Source organism: Symphodus melops (genome assembly GCF_947650265.1).
Source record: "Symphodus melops genome assembly, chromosome: 5".
In the NCBI taxonomy this organism is placed as follows: Eukaryota; Metazoa; Chordata; class Actinopteri; order Labriformes; family Labridae; genus Symphodus; species Symphodus melops.
Window position 1 is genome coordinate 18,912,093 of NC_136695.1, and position 16,287 is coordinate 18,928,379.

The following is a 16,287-nucleotide window of genomic DNA, read 5'->3' on the forward strand; positions in this document are numbered from 1 at the left end:
ATGCCAAATCATGTTTTCATAATTGTCCAAACATTTTATTTGAATTAATAATTATTTGGGTGGAAAAAAAAAATCACTTTTCCACAACCGAAGAAAGGGTTTTAAAATTCAATCAAATGAAATCAATGTAGCGCAGTTAAAAGTGCAATTCATCCAAACTGACATTTCGCCGACGTCATCTTGTCCATGTCGATTATTTAAGGGCAGTCACGTGACAACACGTCCGACCTGTGACATAAAAGCAATGTCCGTCGGTTGGACACATTTTGCCTTGCGGGAAGACGACACTGAACAAAAAGAAGTCAAATGTAAAGACTGCGGAAAAACTGTCTGCGAAAAAGACAAAAAAAAGTTCTTTACCGTTTGAGAGAAGTTCATTTCTACTTTCAAACTAAAATGTGTTGTTTTCATTTCAAGCGACGCTTTGCTCTCAGTTGGAAATGTTCAATAAAGACCCAACAAAATAGTCCATCTGATATTCACTCTTTCATGAGGACATAGAACCCAGCTTTCATAGTGGAGCACATTTACAGGAATTAGAGGACAAAAAAAACGAAATAATCATTCATTAATTATTATTCATATTATTATTCATTAAGTAATCAAGGTGGAAAGTTCAATTAAAATCTTCCATATGTTGTAATTACCTACAAAAGGTCAGAAGAGCTGCACATCATGTCCAACGACTCAGAACACTGCAAAGCCCAGCCATGATGTGAGTGAAAACAGGAATCATATCATCATGCACACACACACACACACACACACACACACACACACACACACACACACACACACACACACACACACACACACACACACACACACACACACACACACACACACACACACACACACACACACACACACACACACACACACACACACACACACACACACACACACACACGCACACGCCCAAGGACGACTCAAGAGTTGTACAGGGATGCAGAGGAGGACAATGAGAAGAGGATGAAGAACTGATGGTGAGAAGCTGAGCCAATAGGAGACACGGAGAAGAAGAGGGAAGAAAGCAACAGATATGAGAGAGAGAGAGAGAGAGAGAGAGAGAGAGAGAGAGAGTGAAACATCCAGGAGAGGAGTGCGGTGTCTGTAGGACGCCATCGATCCAACACTGACAGAAATAGACAGCATGCACCATACAGAGACTCAGAGACACACAGCGGTGCTGCTGAAAGAACACACATCTGGACAGCAAGAGATTGGAACAAGCACGCTGCACACACTCTTGATCCACAAACAAACACATGAACATAAGAGAAGGAAAGAAGCCAGAACAAAATGTTGGAAATTAGGTTTTTTCTCAGACGCTTTGAGACCAGAACGACATGTTTCACTGGCAAGACCATCAAGACTGAGTGCACCTGCTTGGCAGAGCAGCTACAACATCAAGACCCAATTTTGTGTGATGAGTTGTATTTCCAAAAACATGTTTTTCTTGTAAATGTGTGTGTGTGTGTGTGTGTGTGTGTGGGGGGGGGGGGGGGGGGGGGGGGGGGGGGGGGGGGGGGGGGGGTTGCCTTTCAGTTTAGCTGTTAGCAGTGTTGCTGTGAAGTTAACTTAAAATAGCAGGAGAACGACCTTTTTCAGAAAGTGGCTTGTATTTAAAATACAATGGTATTAAAAGAGAGTACTGGTTAAAAGACTATCTTTATGTTTTTATGGTCGTTCACGTCTGAAACTTAAAACCATTTTGGACTCAAAAGGAAAATAATATGAAATGAATATTTAACCATTTATTCTCTGCACCTCCTTTTCCTTTGATTTAATCGTCGACTTGGTCTGAGGGCTGTCTTACGATTTGATTTCAATTCTTGGGGTCATGATTCGATTCAGCGTGGATACTCGATTCAAAACGATCCTGGAGTCATCGATCAATGGATTAAAAAGTCTGAAGCATGAAGCAGTAGACACTTCAGGATCCACTCCAGTCATCAGTGAGAGTGGGCTGAATTTCTTGTTGCTCTATTTGGCATTCAACTGAGTTAAAGAGCGAAAAAGAAATATATAAAAAAGAAAATGTATTTTTGGAAGTTATGAATCGATTTTTAATCTTAGAAGAGAGGAATCTCGATTTTTGCATAAATCATTTTTTTTCCACCTCTAGGGAAGTTGTTGCATGCTATTTTAAGATGTTGCCCTGCTCACTGAGTCATCCTGATGGATTCAATCCACCATCTGGAAACTTGTGTCTGCAGGATGGTAAACAGGTGTGCACTTACATTCAGCTCTATGCAGAAGCATTCTCGATCATATTTTCTTTGAATATTGTTCACATGATTCCTTTTTTACCAAGCAGTTTTAACTCCTTGTTTTTAGGAATCAACCTGTATTCATGTAGCTTTGATGACGTTTAACCTCTAACACTCTGAAGATATCAGCAGCCTGAAAAAAAAAACACACACACACACACACACGATGCTTTTAAAGTAGCTTTCCCAGGACTTGGACCACACTAAGTGGGGTTGCGAGACAATTCATGCACTTACCATTAACGTAAATGTGTGCACTTATGTAAATGCACAGGCATAAATCCCCCAGCAGGGACTGTGAAGACAAAAAAACTCCCTCTTAGCTAATAATTACGCCGATGATTTGTGAGCCCCTCTATCCATCAGACAGGAAGCTTCCTGCTGCAAACAGACCCATGTGAGCAAACGGTACGCAGAGCTGCAGCTTCGCTCAACTCCAGAAGTCGTTTAACAAGACACGCTGAACACCTCTCTGACACAATGAAGCTAACATCTTCACATTTATACGAACACAGTTTGACTTCTAACTTCTTTTTCGTTCTCACTCCAAATCAACCGCTCTGATTTTTTTTGTTTGTTCTCGTACTGCACAAGATTCATCGGCTGTAATTTTTCAGTTTGAGGAAGTGAAGTGAAGTCATTTGTTTGGCAAACATTCTCTGGTTCCAGCCTTTCAAAAAGAAAATCATTTTTCCAACTTCTCTTTTTTTTTTTTCCCACTTTGTGGACTTAATTTTTTCTTATAGGACAAAGGCAATTAGAGAAATGTGATGAGGTCACCATGGGCATGAGGAAGTTGTGACGGGCAATTTTCCCAGTTTTCTAGAACATAATTGACCAAACAATTAATCAATTAATTGAGGGAACAATCTGAAATGGATTGATTCAGAAAATAATGACTATTTTCTGCATTCAATCTTTTCCTGTTACGTTGAAAGTCGGGATTATTCAGGATTTTGAATTATTACGCCCTCCGCCAACCCGACACCTTGCGCACAGATATAACACACAATGGAAAACCAATGATGTGTGAATTATTGGTTGCTTGACTGGTTTGCCCTGACACATCAGACGAGTTGACAGTTTTACTGACTGGTTGCTGTGGCCATCAGGAGCAGAGTGCTTGTGAAGCGAACATTTCTGCCTCGCTCTCCGTGGCCTGGCTGGGCCTGATTAAAGCCTTCTGCTGAAACAAGGTCATAATTCACTTAGCCGTTTCCCAATTTCCGCATAATTACCCTCCTTCTTCACGAGCGCTAACACGGGCGGGTACACACTCGCGCGCGCGCACACACGTACGACACAAACACATTTCCTCTCTGATTTGTGTCATTACTGAGAGGAGAGTGGTTAAAAGGTTTCAGAGTTGGCCTCTTAGTGACAGCTTAAATGGATAAAACCTCAATTAAAGACTCTCTCCCTGTCTGCACGCTCTCTCTCTCTCTCTCTCTCTCTCTCTCTGTGGATGAAATAAGCATAATTCAGTGTCCTCTACCTTTTTTTTCTGCTCAATCAAACCGTTGTAATCAGGACTTTCTCATATCTGCCCTGATTGCTTCTTATGAAAACCTGTTGAGGCGACGCTCACCGCAGGATACGACTCGGTAAAAAACCCCGCCTTGTTTTTCCCTCTACAATCTCGATTTGAAGCTCTTCACATCGGGGCCCGTTTGGTTCGAGAAAAAAAAAAACATGCCACGACAGAGAACCCTGCTCGAATGTGTGACAACAATATCAAGTGCTCGATTTTAGAAAGTGGATATAACAGAGTCTTAATCCTTCCGCGGTTCTTCGTGTTTGCAGCGTTTTCTCTTCTGAATCCCAAATAAATCAGAGAAGATGTTTTTTTTTTCTTACACTGGATTGGCAACAATGAACTGGTTGGGGGGGGGGGGGGGGGGGCTAATGTCTTCAGCTTCTACTGAATGTCTCTTAAAGTGGGGTCGAGAGGTTCTTCTATGTTTTAATACTTTTGTTTTAATGATTTTAACATTTTTCTTTTTTCAATGTTGTTTCTCCTTTTTCGATTTTCGTTTCTTTCAACTGCTCACATCCCGACACCGGTGAAGTTGTGAATTACTGTGTCGTCCTCGTCTGCACCTTGATAAAGCCATGACACTAATCATAACCAGAGCTCGACAATATAAGCACCATTTCTGCCCGGCAGACGCACACTGTGACGTTGGATTCTCGGTGCGAGTTCGGCGAAAGCGGTTTTGCATTTTCACGTGCTACAGTTTGAACTTTGTGTGGAGGATTACTAATCAGCATGTCGGTAGAGTTTATTAACGCTCGGCCGCTTTGCTCTGATGTGATCAAACTCAGCATATGGCCTCCTGCTTCTACGCTACTACCATTAGCAACATCACTAACACACCATACGAGCATCTGGTGTGTGTGTGTGTGTGTGTGTGTGTGTGTGTGTGTGTGTGTGTGTGTGTGTGTGCGAGAGAGCTGACAGTCTGCATTATTAGCACCCCCCCCCCCCGAAAGCCCCAAGAGCTCTAGCGAGGAGTAGAGTAGACATCACACACACACTTAGACACACGCACACACACACACACACACACACACACACTGAGCTTTGAAACAGCTTGTAAACATCACAGCCTTGTTATTAGCACCTGATTACACTGCCGGAGCTTAGGAAGCATCGGCTCACAGAATAATGTTAATATCAACAACTTCCAGTGTGTGTGCGTCTAAATGTGTGCTGTGTCTTTTTGTGTAGCGCCTCCGGCCCATAGCTGGGGGATCGGTTCTCTGTGGACAATTTGTTCAAATTTAACACATGGGTGGGGAAGATAAATTCATGTTTTTCGCCCCACATTTTTGGCCTAAAATCTACAAATAACGAGTCGGAGACGGTGATTCGGTAATTTGGCTGTCAGGCAAAAAGGCAATTCATCCGCCTCAGACGGCAGCGCTTTAACTTAAATCAGCACAAACACTGCGCGGCTCTGACACAGCTGCTCTTGTTACTGCAGGGAGAGCTCGGAAGATTTATCATTAAGATCCAGACTGGCCCTGAAATGATCTTTTTTAGTGTCACTGTTTAATTTAATTTGTGAGCTCCACATTTCGCCCCTCTGCCTCTACATTACTCATCCAAACACCCGTCCTGCAATTACCCCCAGCATACGCAGCACGGTGATCACAGACCACCGACGCTCCTGAAACACCAGCTGAGAAGCGCACTTTGATGTGAGAAGAACTCCTGTGTGTCTCCATTCAGTCAGAGGATACTTCACTGCGATATCAAATAGGTCTCTGTTCTCGAGCTGATGCTGGAATCAGCGGTACGGTTCCACAAAGGTTGATTATGTGCGTCTGTTAGCGGGTCCTGCTCATTTACAGTCTGAGTGAAGGAGAAACCAGCGGACTTGTTGCCTGTCTTATCAGAGGAACTGTGTTCAAACAGAGTGACACCTCGGAAATCATGTCAAAAAAAAAGCATTTGACACTTTGAAAGTAAATCGAGGCACCGGAGAATAACATGAAGGCTGAGAGGCGGTAAACAGAGAGCTTTAAAATACAATATCTAAAGTGTGTGTGTGTGTGTGTGTGTGTGTGTGTGTGTGTGTGTTGGGGGGTGGCATTAGTGGCCATCTTTCCTGTGTTTTGTACGCACAGTGGAGTCACTGTGGAGCGAGCAACGTGACAATAGTGATCAAAAAGAATGTGCACTACCTGCTCAGCCCATTTCTGGATACACCTGGAAAAATAATGCAGGAGCTCTTAGTTTTGTTTTGTTTTGTTTTTTTTCAAACTCAATAACTGGACAACAAAGATCCGACTTGTTTGAAAACCTGAAAGGAGCTTTTTTTGTGTGTGTATGTGTGTGCGTGCGTGCGTGCGTGCGTGCGTGTGCGTGTGTGTGTGTGTGTGTGTGTGTGTGTGTAAATAAGCAACACTAATTTTTGGAGAAGTAAGAACAGCTGTATGCACAGGTCCATAGGTTAACGGTTTGGGAAGCTGTCAGTTGAAAGTCCTGCTCTCTGGGAACCCGTGCACACTGCTCGAAGACAGAAAGGTGAACCTCGAGACATGAGTCAACAAATGACAGAGGCCTAAAAGCATCAACAGGACAGAGACCCTAAAGAGTCCAACGTGTTGTGGGCACGATCAACAAGGTGCAGACGTTCCTTTGTTGACGTTGATGTACCAGATTCCATCCTATTACCATGGAGGATCAGCTCTACCTGCCTTTTAGGCTGTGTGTAGTGGAAGCACAAAACAGATCTGAGGTCTAGGTCTTTGTAGATACGGTCCAAGGTTTGGGTTTTATTTCTCAGCGGTACTTTCTAAAATGTTTGTTGGACACTGAAGACTGTCCAGTGTAATTGGTTTCATGTGCTGCAAGCTGGTGTAAACTGAAGCTCCACACACATTATGATTTGTCATGCGTCTCTAAATTAGGAAACCGGTCTTAACTGGCCCAAACATTCCCAAGGATGCATGTTTTGGTCATCCTTTTAGGCACAAGGAGAAAAACCATGTTATCAGCTTTTTGAAGTGAGAAAGTCATCCTGTCTGTCTGCCCCGGGGTTTAGCTGAGCTGCAGCTGCTCTAAGCTGTTGGGCTTCCCAGCAGGTGGTAAATGATACGAGAAACACACGTGCACATTTTGGCAGACGTGGAACTAATAAACGCAGGATGTTTTGATTTCAATCAACAATAACGTCATCCTGAAAGATCTACAAAGAAAGGGACTTGAGCTTAATCTCTTAAATGTACTCTGGCTGATCTTTGTCTGGGACATGATGCTGAGTCGAAACATGCCATTCATGCTTGATGGGAAAAAAAAAAAAAAAACACACACATCAAACAGATGTGAGCGTTTGAACCCTGAGGAACCTAATTTTCCGAAAATTGTGATTTACATTTTTTTTTTTCCCAATTGTGTAAACTTGTGGTTTTCATGGATTTGTCCGTGTCATGAATCCTATAAATCACAGGACCAAGCATTGATGAGGACATTCCAAATAAATCCATATCACATTATTAACAACACTTTGGCTCTGCATGCATTATCCTTGAAGTTTCTGCCAAATGACACAGACGTGCGCAGACCGTTAAAACAGGCCGGCAGCAGCGTCAAAACATCACCTCCATGATTATTTTAACTGTCAGTCCCATTTCAAAGAGGTGCACACACAAGGTGTTAAATGGTGAGAGCTATCATAATAACTGTGCCGTGTTTTTCACACCAGTGAACACACGATGTCTTTGTCATAAAAACAACACTACACATACAGTAAATGATTTTCTTCCTTTGCTTGTTTAAAGTGAAGGGAGCCTCGTGGTTAAGTCGTGGCCGACACACACAGAGGCAACAGTCGTGTGGTTTCAAGTCCGACCTCGGCCCTTTGTTGCATGTCATCTTCCACTTTCTTCTTCCAACAGTTCTCGTCTCTCTTTAGCTGTCCAATCCAATAAAAGCAAAAATGGCCCAGAAACTTAAAAAAAAAAAAAAAAAAAAAAAGTTTGTAGGAAAAATGTGAAAGAATACAAAAGAAACATTGTCGGAGCAGAACAGCTTTTTCTAGTGTGCAGTTCCTAGCTTGTGATTCTGCCCACCACAATACACCTCCTCCACCCCCCTTGAGGCTGAAAACTAAAAATATCCTCTCAACCTGTAGGAAACACCAGCAGTGATGCAGTTTCTTGTGTTTCCTTAGCTTTCCATTTTGATACCTACACCCAAGAGACCGAGAAACAACTTGCATAACAGCAATTTTTAAAAAAGCGTACGAGGGATTCATCGATGTTGGCCCTGAGGACAGACAAAGACACATCTGGAAATAATGGGGCATAAAACCAATGTCAGTTTATCTGTTGAGTTGTGTCCGTGAAATGCTCTCACCTCGTTCACCTACTCACCTTGTACATTTTGTTTTATTGGGCAGAGGGACTAAACTGCTGGATCTGTTTCCATGGTCAAATGTTGCAGAACATGTTGGTATTGTGGGAGTCTTGAAGTCTTGCAATTGGCTTGATTGTTATATTAAACATGGGAATCTGTCTCAGCCCTGATTTCAGAATCAGTGCATGTCTAAAATGTACATCAAATCAGTGGAGAAACAAAGAGTACTGACATGTTGCTGGCTTTAATTAAAGCCGGGCCTTTTGCCAGTACCATACTGTTATATAAGAACTGACCTGAAATCAGTTTGTCTTTGTGACTGTCAAAAAAAAAAGTGTGTAATATCAGCCATGTTATATATTGTGTAACCTGCTGAAGAAGAAACTGGCTGATTGAAACTGTTCATGATGGGAGCTGACTGGTGCACTCATTGATACTAAATATAGCAGTTGAGGTAGAAGTACAGTAACTTGAGTTAACTTGATCAAAAGCCTGCCACTTAAGTTCTTGATAATGACCGGATCGTCGTAGAATTTCAATTTTTCTTCAAATTCACTGAAGGTCTTTTCCTTCCCTTTCTCACGACCATGAGCGACCATACAAAGCCATCTCAAGCAGCTCCCCTGAAAGGCTTCATAAATGCATAGGAAGCATCTTCGCTAACCACTGCTTAGACTCCACTGTCACTTAAATCAATGCCAATTCCAGCAGGCCATTTAAAGACCAGTATTTTGTGTCAGGTTGGATCAGTGTTGATGCGCTGACTTTAATATCAGCTTGGTCTTAACCAAATAAACATCCCTTAAAATCCTTGAACACATGCTGCCTTTGCGTCCAAACCGTTAGCATTTGATTCCAAACTATACAAGAATCCGACGAAAGACATGAATACTCCATTTTCACGGCAATGCCTCCGATTAGCCGATCGTGTCAGCGAGACAGCGTTTGAGGAAATGAAAGAGTCAATCAAGAGACGGTGGAATAACATGGTGGACTCAATATTTCTGGCTTGTCTTTTTCTAAAGATCAATGTGTTTGATGCTTCAGTGTGAAAATGTAACCCTGCAAGTAGTCGTGTCTGAGTTTCCATTGGAGAACAATCTTTAAAAAAAAAAAGAAAAAGAGAAACTCCTTGGTGAACAGAGGTGAGGTGAGGTGAAGGGAAACCAGAGCGCGGAGAGAGGCGGCGTATTTTCTAACACTGGATAGATTCAGTCCGAGTTAATTTGACGGCGTCTCACAACATTCGCATTAAACTACATAGCTCCCGAAATATCACCACCCCTAGAGTGCCTTCCCCATCAAGCAACTGGAGGATAAGAGGCAAAGAGAGAGAGAGGTGGGGAGCGCTGTCCTGAAATCTAGCTCATCCTCAAAGTGAGAAAAAAAATAAAAATACATTTTTTAAAAATCGTCTAAGGACGGAAAGATAATTTATTTCTTTTGCCACTTTCTTGTGCTGCTACCTGATTGCTCGCTTCAGCTGGCAGACAAAAGCCGTCCAATCAGAAAAATGCACCGACATAAAGAGAGGTGGGAGGGAGGGGGGGGAGGCGGGGGCAGTGGATCTTATTATGCAGACAGAAGTCATCCATCACACAGGTGTTCCCTATTGCTTTTAATTAATGACGTCTCTGAACACACACACACACACACACACCAGCACCCAATCACCTGTTTGCTATGTGCCCATGTTATTCACGAACTAATGAACAGTCTGATCGCCGCGTCTGTGTGACTGTTATGATGATCACTGAGCCTGTGGGCGAACGTTTGCGTGCACACCAGCGCACAAACACGGTGGGAACTAGCAGGCAGCACAAACGTCTATGATAGATAGGTTGTACACACACACACACACACACACACACACACAGACGGGCCGTGCGTCCTGTGATAGTGAGTGAGTAATACTCTCCATTGTGCCCATATTCATAAATGTAAATGTTGTTGTCCTAAGTGGGGCTGGGAGACAGATAGGTTTGTGTTGCTGTCGGGGGGGGGGGGGGGTTATTGGCCTGCTTAATCCTCTCGTCTGCGTGTGTTTCCCCCTCTGTCTGTCTCACACACAGACACACACACACACACACACACGAGCTCAGTCTGTATTATGGTGTCAGATGTGAGGACTCAGTGTATGGATCAGGGCATTGGCCAAGCATTATTATTATCATCATGATGACCCCACAGCTCTGTTATGATTCAACACAAGAACCATCTGTATGCTTGACTCTCCTCTGACACGTCCCGTAGTATTTCTCTCTCTCTCTCTCTCTCTCTCCCTCTCCCCTCACATTCTTGCATTATTTCTCTCCCGTCCTGCGTGACGTGTCTCTGCACACTCCGATGAGCCGGATGAATATGAAACAAGTTCCACCTCAGCATCGATTACCACACATATGCATGTGCATTTTTATGAGGAGCAACAATCTTGCTTGCGATAGCCGGATTCATTCCAGGCGCATGCATTGAGGTGACAATGTCATTGTGACACACACACACACACACACACAGAGTCTAGAAACGGTGATGCGTTTGTTTATGCAGAACGTAATCGCTCCGAAAATATACAACTGATAAATTAAGAGATATGACCAGATATCTATTATGCAAAACAGCTAACTGCTGCATTATTAGATTACATGCATGCACATATACACGCGCACGCACACACTCGTGTGCACACACACACACACTCACAGCAGTGGTTAATTGCCAGGTGGTGGAAGATAATGTGTGATTTAACGGACTGATGGATTTGTTTTTGTTTCGGTCACCCAACGATGAGCAGAGACATCTGTAAGAGGGCAAACACACACACACACACACACACACACACACACACGTTCTCAAACGCACACACACATTCATGCCCAGGGATATCAGTGACAAGTGACTGATAGATGATGGCAACAGACTTTGTGCAAGACAGAGACGCTGGAGATGATCCATCTTCTGAGTTAAATAAAAAAAGAAGAAAAAAAGCAGCAGCAGGGGCGCGTGTGTGTGTTTGTGTCCACCAACAGAATCGTAGATTTACGTGTGAGCACATGTACAGTTGTAAGCGAGGACTCGTGTGTCTGTGTTGGAAGCAGTTAATCCATGGTAACGGTTTCAGCCTGTCTCTTGTTGTTGATGAGTGGCTCGGGGTCAGAAGCTGGTTGAGAAACTGCAGGGTCCCGAGGCTTTACAATGTGTTTACCACTCACACTGACAGCTATACTCAAGCTTATTATTGGCCTTCGAAACCTCCACACAGCACTGCGAGTTACAGAAACTCCAGAGACGCCGATCGCCAGCGGCGAGCAACACGATTGGCCAATCCCGCTGATGTCAAACGGTGTCGAGGGCAGAGATTAAAATAAATGGCAGAAATAGGATCTGTGCTTGTCTTGCAAACGTGTATTAAAGAGTAAATTAGACAGGTCATCCTGCAGTGTATCTGTCTTTTGTGAGCCACTGCCCATGGCCCCTTTGTCTCCTAATTCAATAACTAGGCTGAATGAAAAAGTGATCCCCTCTCACAGCTCATATATTGTCACTGTGTCTGTGTGCAGTGAGAAAGACGAGCGAGAGAGAAGGGAAGATCAGGGATGAAGCAGGTCCACTGAGATGCAGTGTTCTTTAATTAACCACAGTCTTGTATAAAAGACACACACACACACACACACGAACACACAGACACTGCAGGGGCTAAGAACATTCTGCCGCTGGGATCAAAAAAGAGATATTGGCAGTGAACGTGTGAAGAGAGAGGGAGACTGCAGGGCTCTGCAACAGCACTAAGGTCCAGGACAGTGGGGTTAAAGGTTAGCCTGCCTCAGTCTGCTGTAGTCCTCCCACTGCTGGGACTGAATAAAACGACCAGCTTAGCTTTGTTTCCAGGTTAAAACTGCTCAAGATAAGTCAGGCTAATAGTAGCCATAGGCACGGGTTCACTTCCTCTCTTTTCCTTCATGCCTCCAAGCGTTTTTTTCGACACATTTTATCTGAATCAACTTTAGTCTGCGAAATGAAAAACCAAAGGTGGAATTACATTAGCATTCGTGATGAAATTACAACGGAGCATGAAAGTATAGAAATTAAAAATAAGCACCCTCCACAGTGAGAGTTGTAAAAACAAAACATCAGCTAAAGCACATTAGCTGCAACTGTGCATGAAATGTTTGTTTTTTTCAAAGAAGTTTCCAAATGATTTTCTTACATTCTCGAAAACTAATATCGTTTACGGTACTGTATCACACCCAATAACTTTTTTGTTTCCCGTTTAAATTACATCGTGTCGACTTATTCAGCTGTGAGGGATAAATCGACCTTCATTTCATTGTTTTATTTCATGCTGTAAACTAAAATCACTGGTCTGGAGTTGTTGTGGGATCACAGAGCCATTGATCTTCCTGCTACAAAAACAACTGTATTTTTTTTTTTTTTTGGGGGGGGGGCTTTGATTGTTTACGTCTTTAATAAGTGAAGTCGTAAAATGGGAGTCGCTTTATATCAGACTGCACATCTTTGGGGCCCAATAAAGTCAGCTGAGGAAGTAAAGAACCACAGACAGTGGTGCAAACTGAGTGTTTCGGGGGAGCTTCCACATCGACAGGATTCACTGCATGATGTGGAGGAAAAAAAGGGAAGGTGTGTGTAAGTGTGTGACTTGCACGTTTGGTTACCGAGTAAATCTACATTCGAGGGTTGATCGCTGCATTTTCTTTTCAACATTTAAAAAAAATTAAATAGTGGATGTGAATGTGAATGGCTCGCTAAATTACTTCGTAAAATGTAATTTAAAAAAAGTTAAAATTTCACATCAGATCAGTCAAATAGACGTTCTTTTTTTATTTTGGGTAGAAAAGAAGGGTGCGTGAGAATTTGCTAAATGAAAAGTGGATGCCCACTTAATGTTGAAACAGAGCCAATCAAAGATTATTTCGGGGATTTTACATTATACAAATTGTTAGAAGAGAGATATCCCTACAATGTGCTGCTGCAGACCTACGCTTCATAAGGATCCAGCAGCAGAGCCATAGGGTTTACGCGGACAGTATTAAAAAGAGAGAGGAGGGGAGGGAGAAAAAAAAAAGAAGCTTTTCTCTTGAATCAAGATAGGGGCGAGAAGCAAAGGATTAGGAGGATAACAAAAAGGCCAACGGACTGAGTGTAAACAAGAAAGGGGGTTAGAGAGGGATAGAAGGAGAGAGAGCGCGAAGGAGAGATTGAATAGTGACACTGCTACAACACAATGGGGTCAGGATGAAGAAGTGCTCCTAATTGAACCAGATAGAGGAGAGGACAGAGAAAGACTGAAAGGGCAGAGTTACATGACAGAGAGAGAGAGAGAGAGAGAGAGAGAGAGAGAGAAGATGAGGAATCACATGGGATTCTCATGTCCATGTCTTTCTGCTTCTTCTCTAAGCAAGGCTAAAGGCAGAAGCAGAGAGGTACAGAGAAAAGGAGGGAGTTCGTAGGATATAGTAAGTTGCACAGATTGATGTTTGACTGACAAACAGAAACTAAATATGTCCGGCTAGTTGTGCAAGGGAGGGTGTTGAAAAGATGGTTTGAAGCCACCTTGACTGCACAGTGGGGGTCTGACAGGGCAGACTCAAAAATAGCTTTACCCTACAGAGCAACACGAGGAGCCTTTTGAAATAGTTTTTTGTGGACATAAATAATTGCTTCCAGTTGAAAACTTGTTTTTTTTTCACGAGACACAATCAAATAAATCTTAAAACAGCAACAACTGACTGAAGACATAAGCGAGTAAACCTGAGAGTCTCAGCTCAGGGAATAGGGGCATTTCCATCCCCTTTAACAGGTGGAGAATAGAGAGATCAAAGGAGCGGCATATTCACACACACACTTACACACCGATACACACGAGGAGTGGGAGTCTTACTGTATGTTGGAGCTGTTCCAGTACACCGAATGCCTGTTGGCTGCAACCTGGCTCAGGTCCGCCCAGGTGAGACTCGTTAGCGCCCAGAGAGACAGCACCATCAGAGCCATGCTCCCGGCTCCTTTCTCGGCCTCCGTCCCTTGGGGGGGGGTCTCTCTCTCTCTCTCTCCGGCCACTCTCTCGGTCCCTTCACCCCACCAAACAACACGATTCAAACATCCCAGCAAATGCCTAGCAGAGAGACGGGAGAGGGTACAAACAATGCATTTGTTCAAAGACGTTCAGACTCTCTGTGGTTAATAAGTGTTGTAAAACTCAAAAGTCTATTGTGGTGTTAAGTTACCGTGCTCCCTTCTTCCCCCCAGCCTATAAACCACAAACTGCGTACCCCTCACCCTCCCTTGCTCCCCTCCCACACAAATCCTGGGGCTTCAAACAAGGGGCTTTCTGGGAGTCCGGTTCCTCTCTTCTCACCGGGAAGTGCTGCGCGTGAGCCCGCCAGAGAAGTGGAAGGGGGGAGCGGTATCTGGTCCAAGCTGGAGGTCTGTCCTCCTCCGTGAATGCGAGTCCTCTCCGCTGGGAAAGAGTTACTCTCTGCTGGCATGTAAAGCCTCAATGAGAGTTAATAAGTTGTAGACACAAAAAAAATAAAAACATGTCAAGCAAGTCCTCTTCTTTACAAAACAAAAGCTGTTCTTGAAATGGGTGCTGCTGCAGGGGGTTTTTTTTTTCCTTCCGAAGATCCGAGAGATGCAAAACACGCCGTGCTCAATTACCGCTGCAACCATTCAACCAGGCAGTTTCATGAGGTCTTCCAAGACTCTATCCGAGGACCATCGCTTACGCTGAGCAGCCTGCCCACCCGTCGCTCTCCTCTCTCTTCCTCTCCTCCTTCTCCTCTTCTCACTGTTTGGTAGGCAGCCCTCGTTCACTTTCTAACTCCACCCCCAGCGAGCGACAAAAGCGCATTCCTCCAATATCGTGGCAGAATCGCAGCACATCAGGCATCACTGCGACTTGAAGTTTTTTTTTTTTTTTTCTCGTCAACTATTCGACCTCCTCTTCCTCTCCTGGTGTAAAAGTAGAAGATTTGAATCACCCCCCTCCTTTTGTCAAATACGTCTGCAACCACCTTCTGCAGTCTATTCTTCAACGTTGCATCCCTCTTTCTCTTCCTCCTCCTCCAGCCACGTATGCACGCACACTTTTGCATTTTTATAACAATGGGGAGAGAAAAAAGCAGCCATTGACTCACGCACACACCATATACTGTACATATATTCCCCGCTACAATCACCCTTGCTGGCCTGGATCCCCAGACAGTGTAAGTCAGTCTAATACAACACTAATGTCATGCAAAATCCTCTTAAAGCTGCAGCACATTAACACGCACGCACGTACACCCCCCCCCCCCCCCCCCCCCCCATACACACACACACACACACACACACACAAACCCCACCATAATGAACAGGCTGGATATTACACTGTGTTAGGCATGTTTGCTGGAATGTCCTTGTGATTAATCAAAGTTATGGAAATTCCATCAGTAGATTATTTTATTCTAATTAATCCTATAAACTTTATTTTAAATCCAAAGCAATTGATATGGGTCATATATTTCGAAGCTCAGAGACGTGGTTAAATGTTCAGTCTTTTGCCCAGCTCTGTCACCTTCGCTGCTATAATCTGTGCATCCAAGGTGTGTGTTTGGGAGAGAGAGGGAAGAACAGGCCAGACAAGGGGAGCGACAGAAGGAGAGGATAAGAAAAAAATAGAGTGATAGCCGATAGGAGAAAGATTGTTACAGTTTTCTTGCCGCCTGCTGGGAATGAGTTGGTTAAGGAGAAGTCAGAATGATTTATTGGGAGAAAAAACGGAGGGAAATAGGGAGAAGGAGAGCAAGAAAGAGAGAGAGAGATGAGATGCCATTGGGGAATCCCTCTGTCTTCTCCGGTCCTTCCTCTCCTCTCATGAGCTGTCCGTTTAATCCCCTCTCTGTCTATCTGTCTCTCTCTGCTCTCCTCCCTCACCTTATTCTCTCGTTTCCCATGCAAACTTTCTCCTTTCTGCAATCCCTGAAACCTGGCTCTGCTATTTTGCCTCTGTCTTTTGTTAACTTTGTCTCTGCTCTCTCTCTCTCTCTCTCTCTCTCTCTCTCTCTCTCTCTCTCTCTCTCTCTCACTGTTACAGCAGGCATGCAACTTTTTAATGAGCACTCCTCTTGTGCCTCATTTCTCTGCGCCTCTGTC

General features: G+C 43.8%; 1 protein-coding gene across 5 annotated transcripts in view; it reads right to left on the reverse strand.

The window, feature by feature from the left end:
* The window catches only part of efna3b (ephrin-A3b), a 52,076-nt gene extending 36,923 nt beyond the window's left edge, over positions 1-15,153 (reverse strand). For all 5 annotated transcript variants that reach the window (XM_079343811.1, XM_079343813.1, XM_079343812.1 and 2 more), the window contains exons 1-2: positions 14,510-15,153; positions 14,036-14,266 (exon numbers count right to left, since the gene is read on the reverse strand). In XM_079343811.1, coding sequence (XP_079199937.1) covers positions 14,036-14,145 — 110 coding nt within the window. In that variant the 5' untranslated portion in view covers positions 14,146-14,266; positions 14,510-15,153. The remainder of the gene's footprint in view (positions 1-14,035; positions 14,267-14,509) is intronic.
* Positions 15,154-16,287: the final 1,134 nt, after the last annotated feature.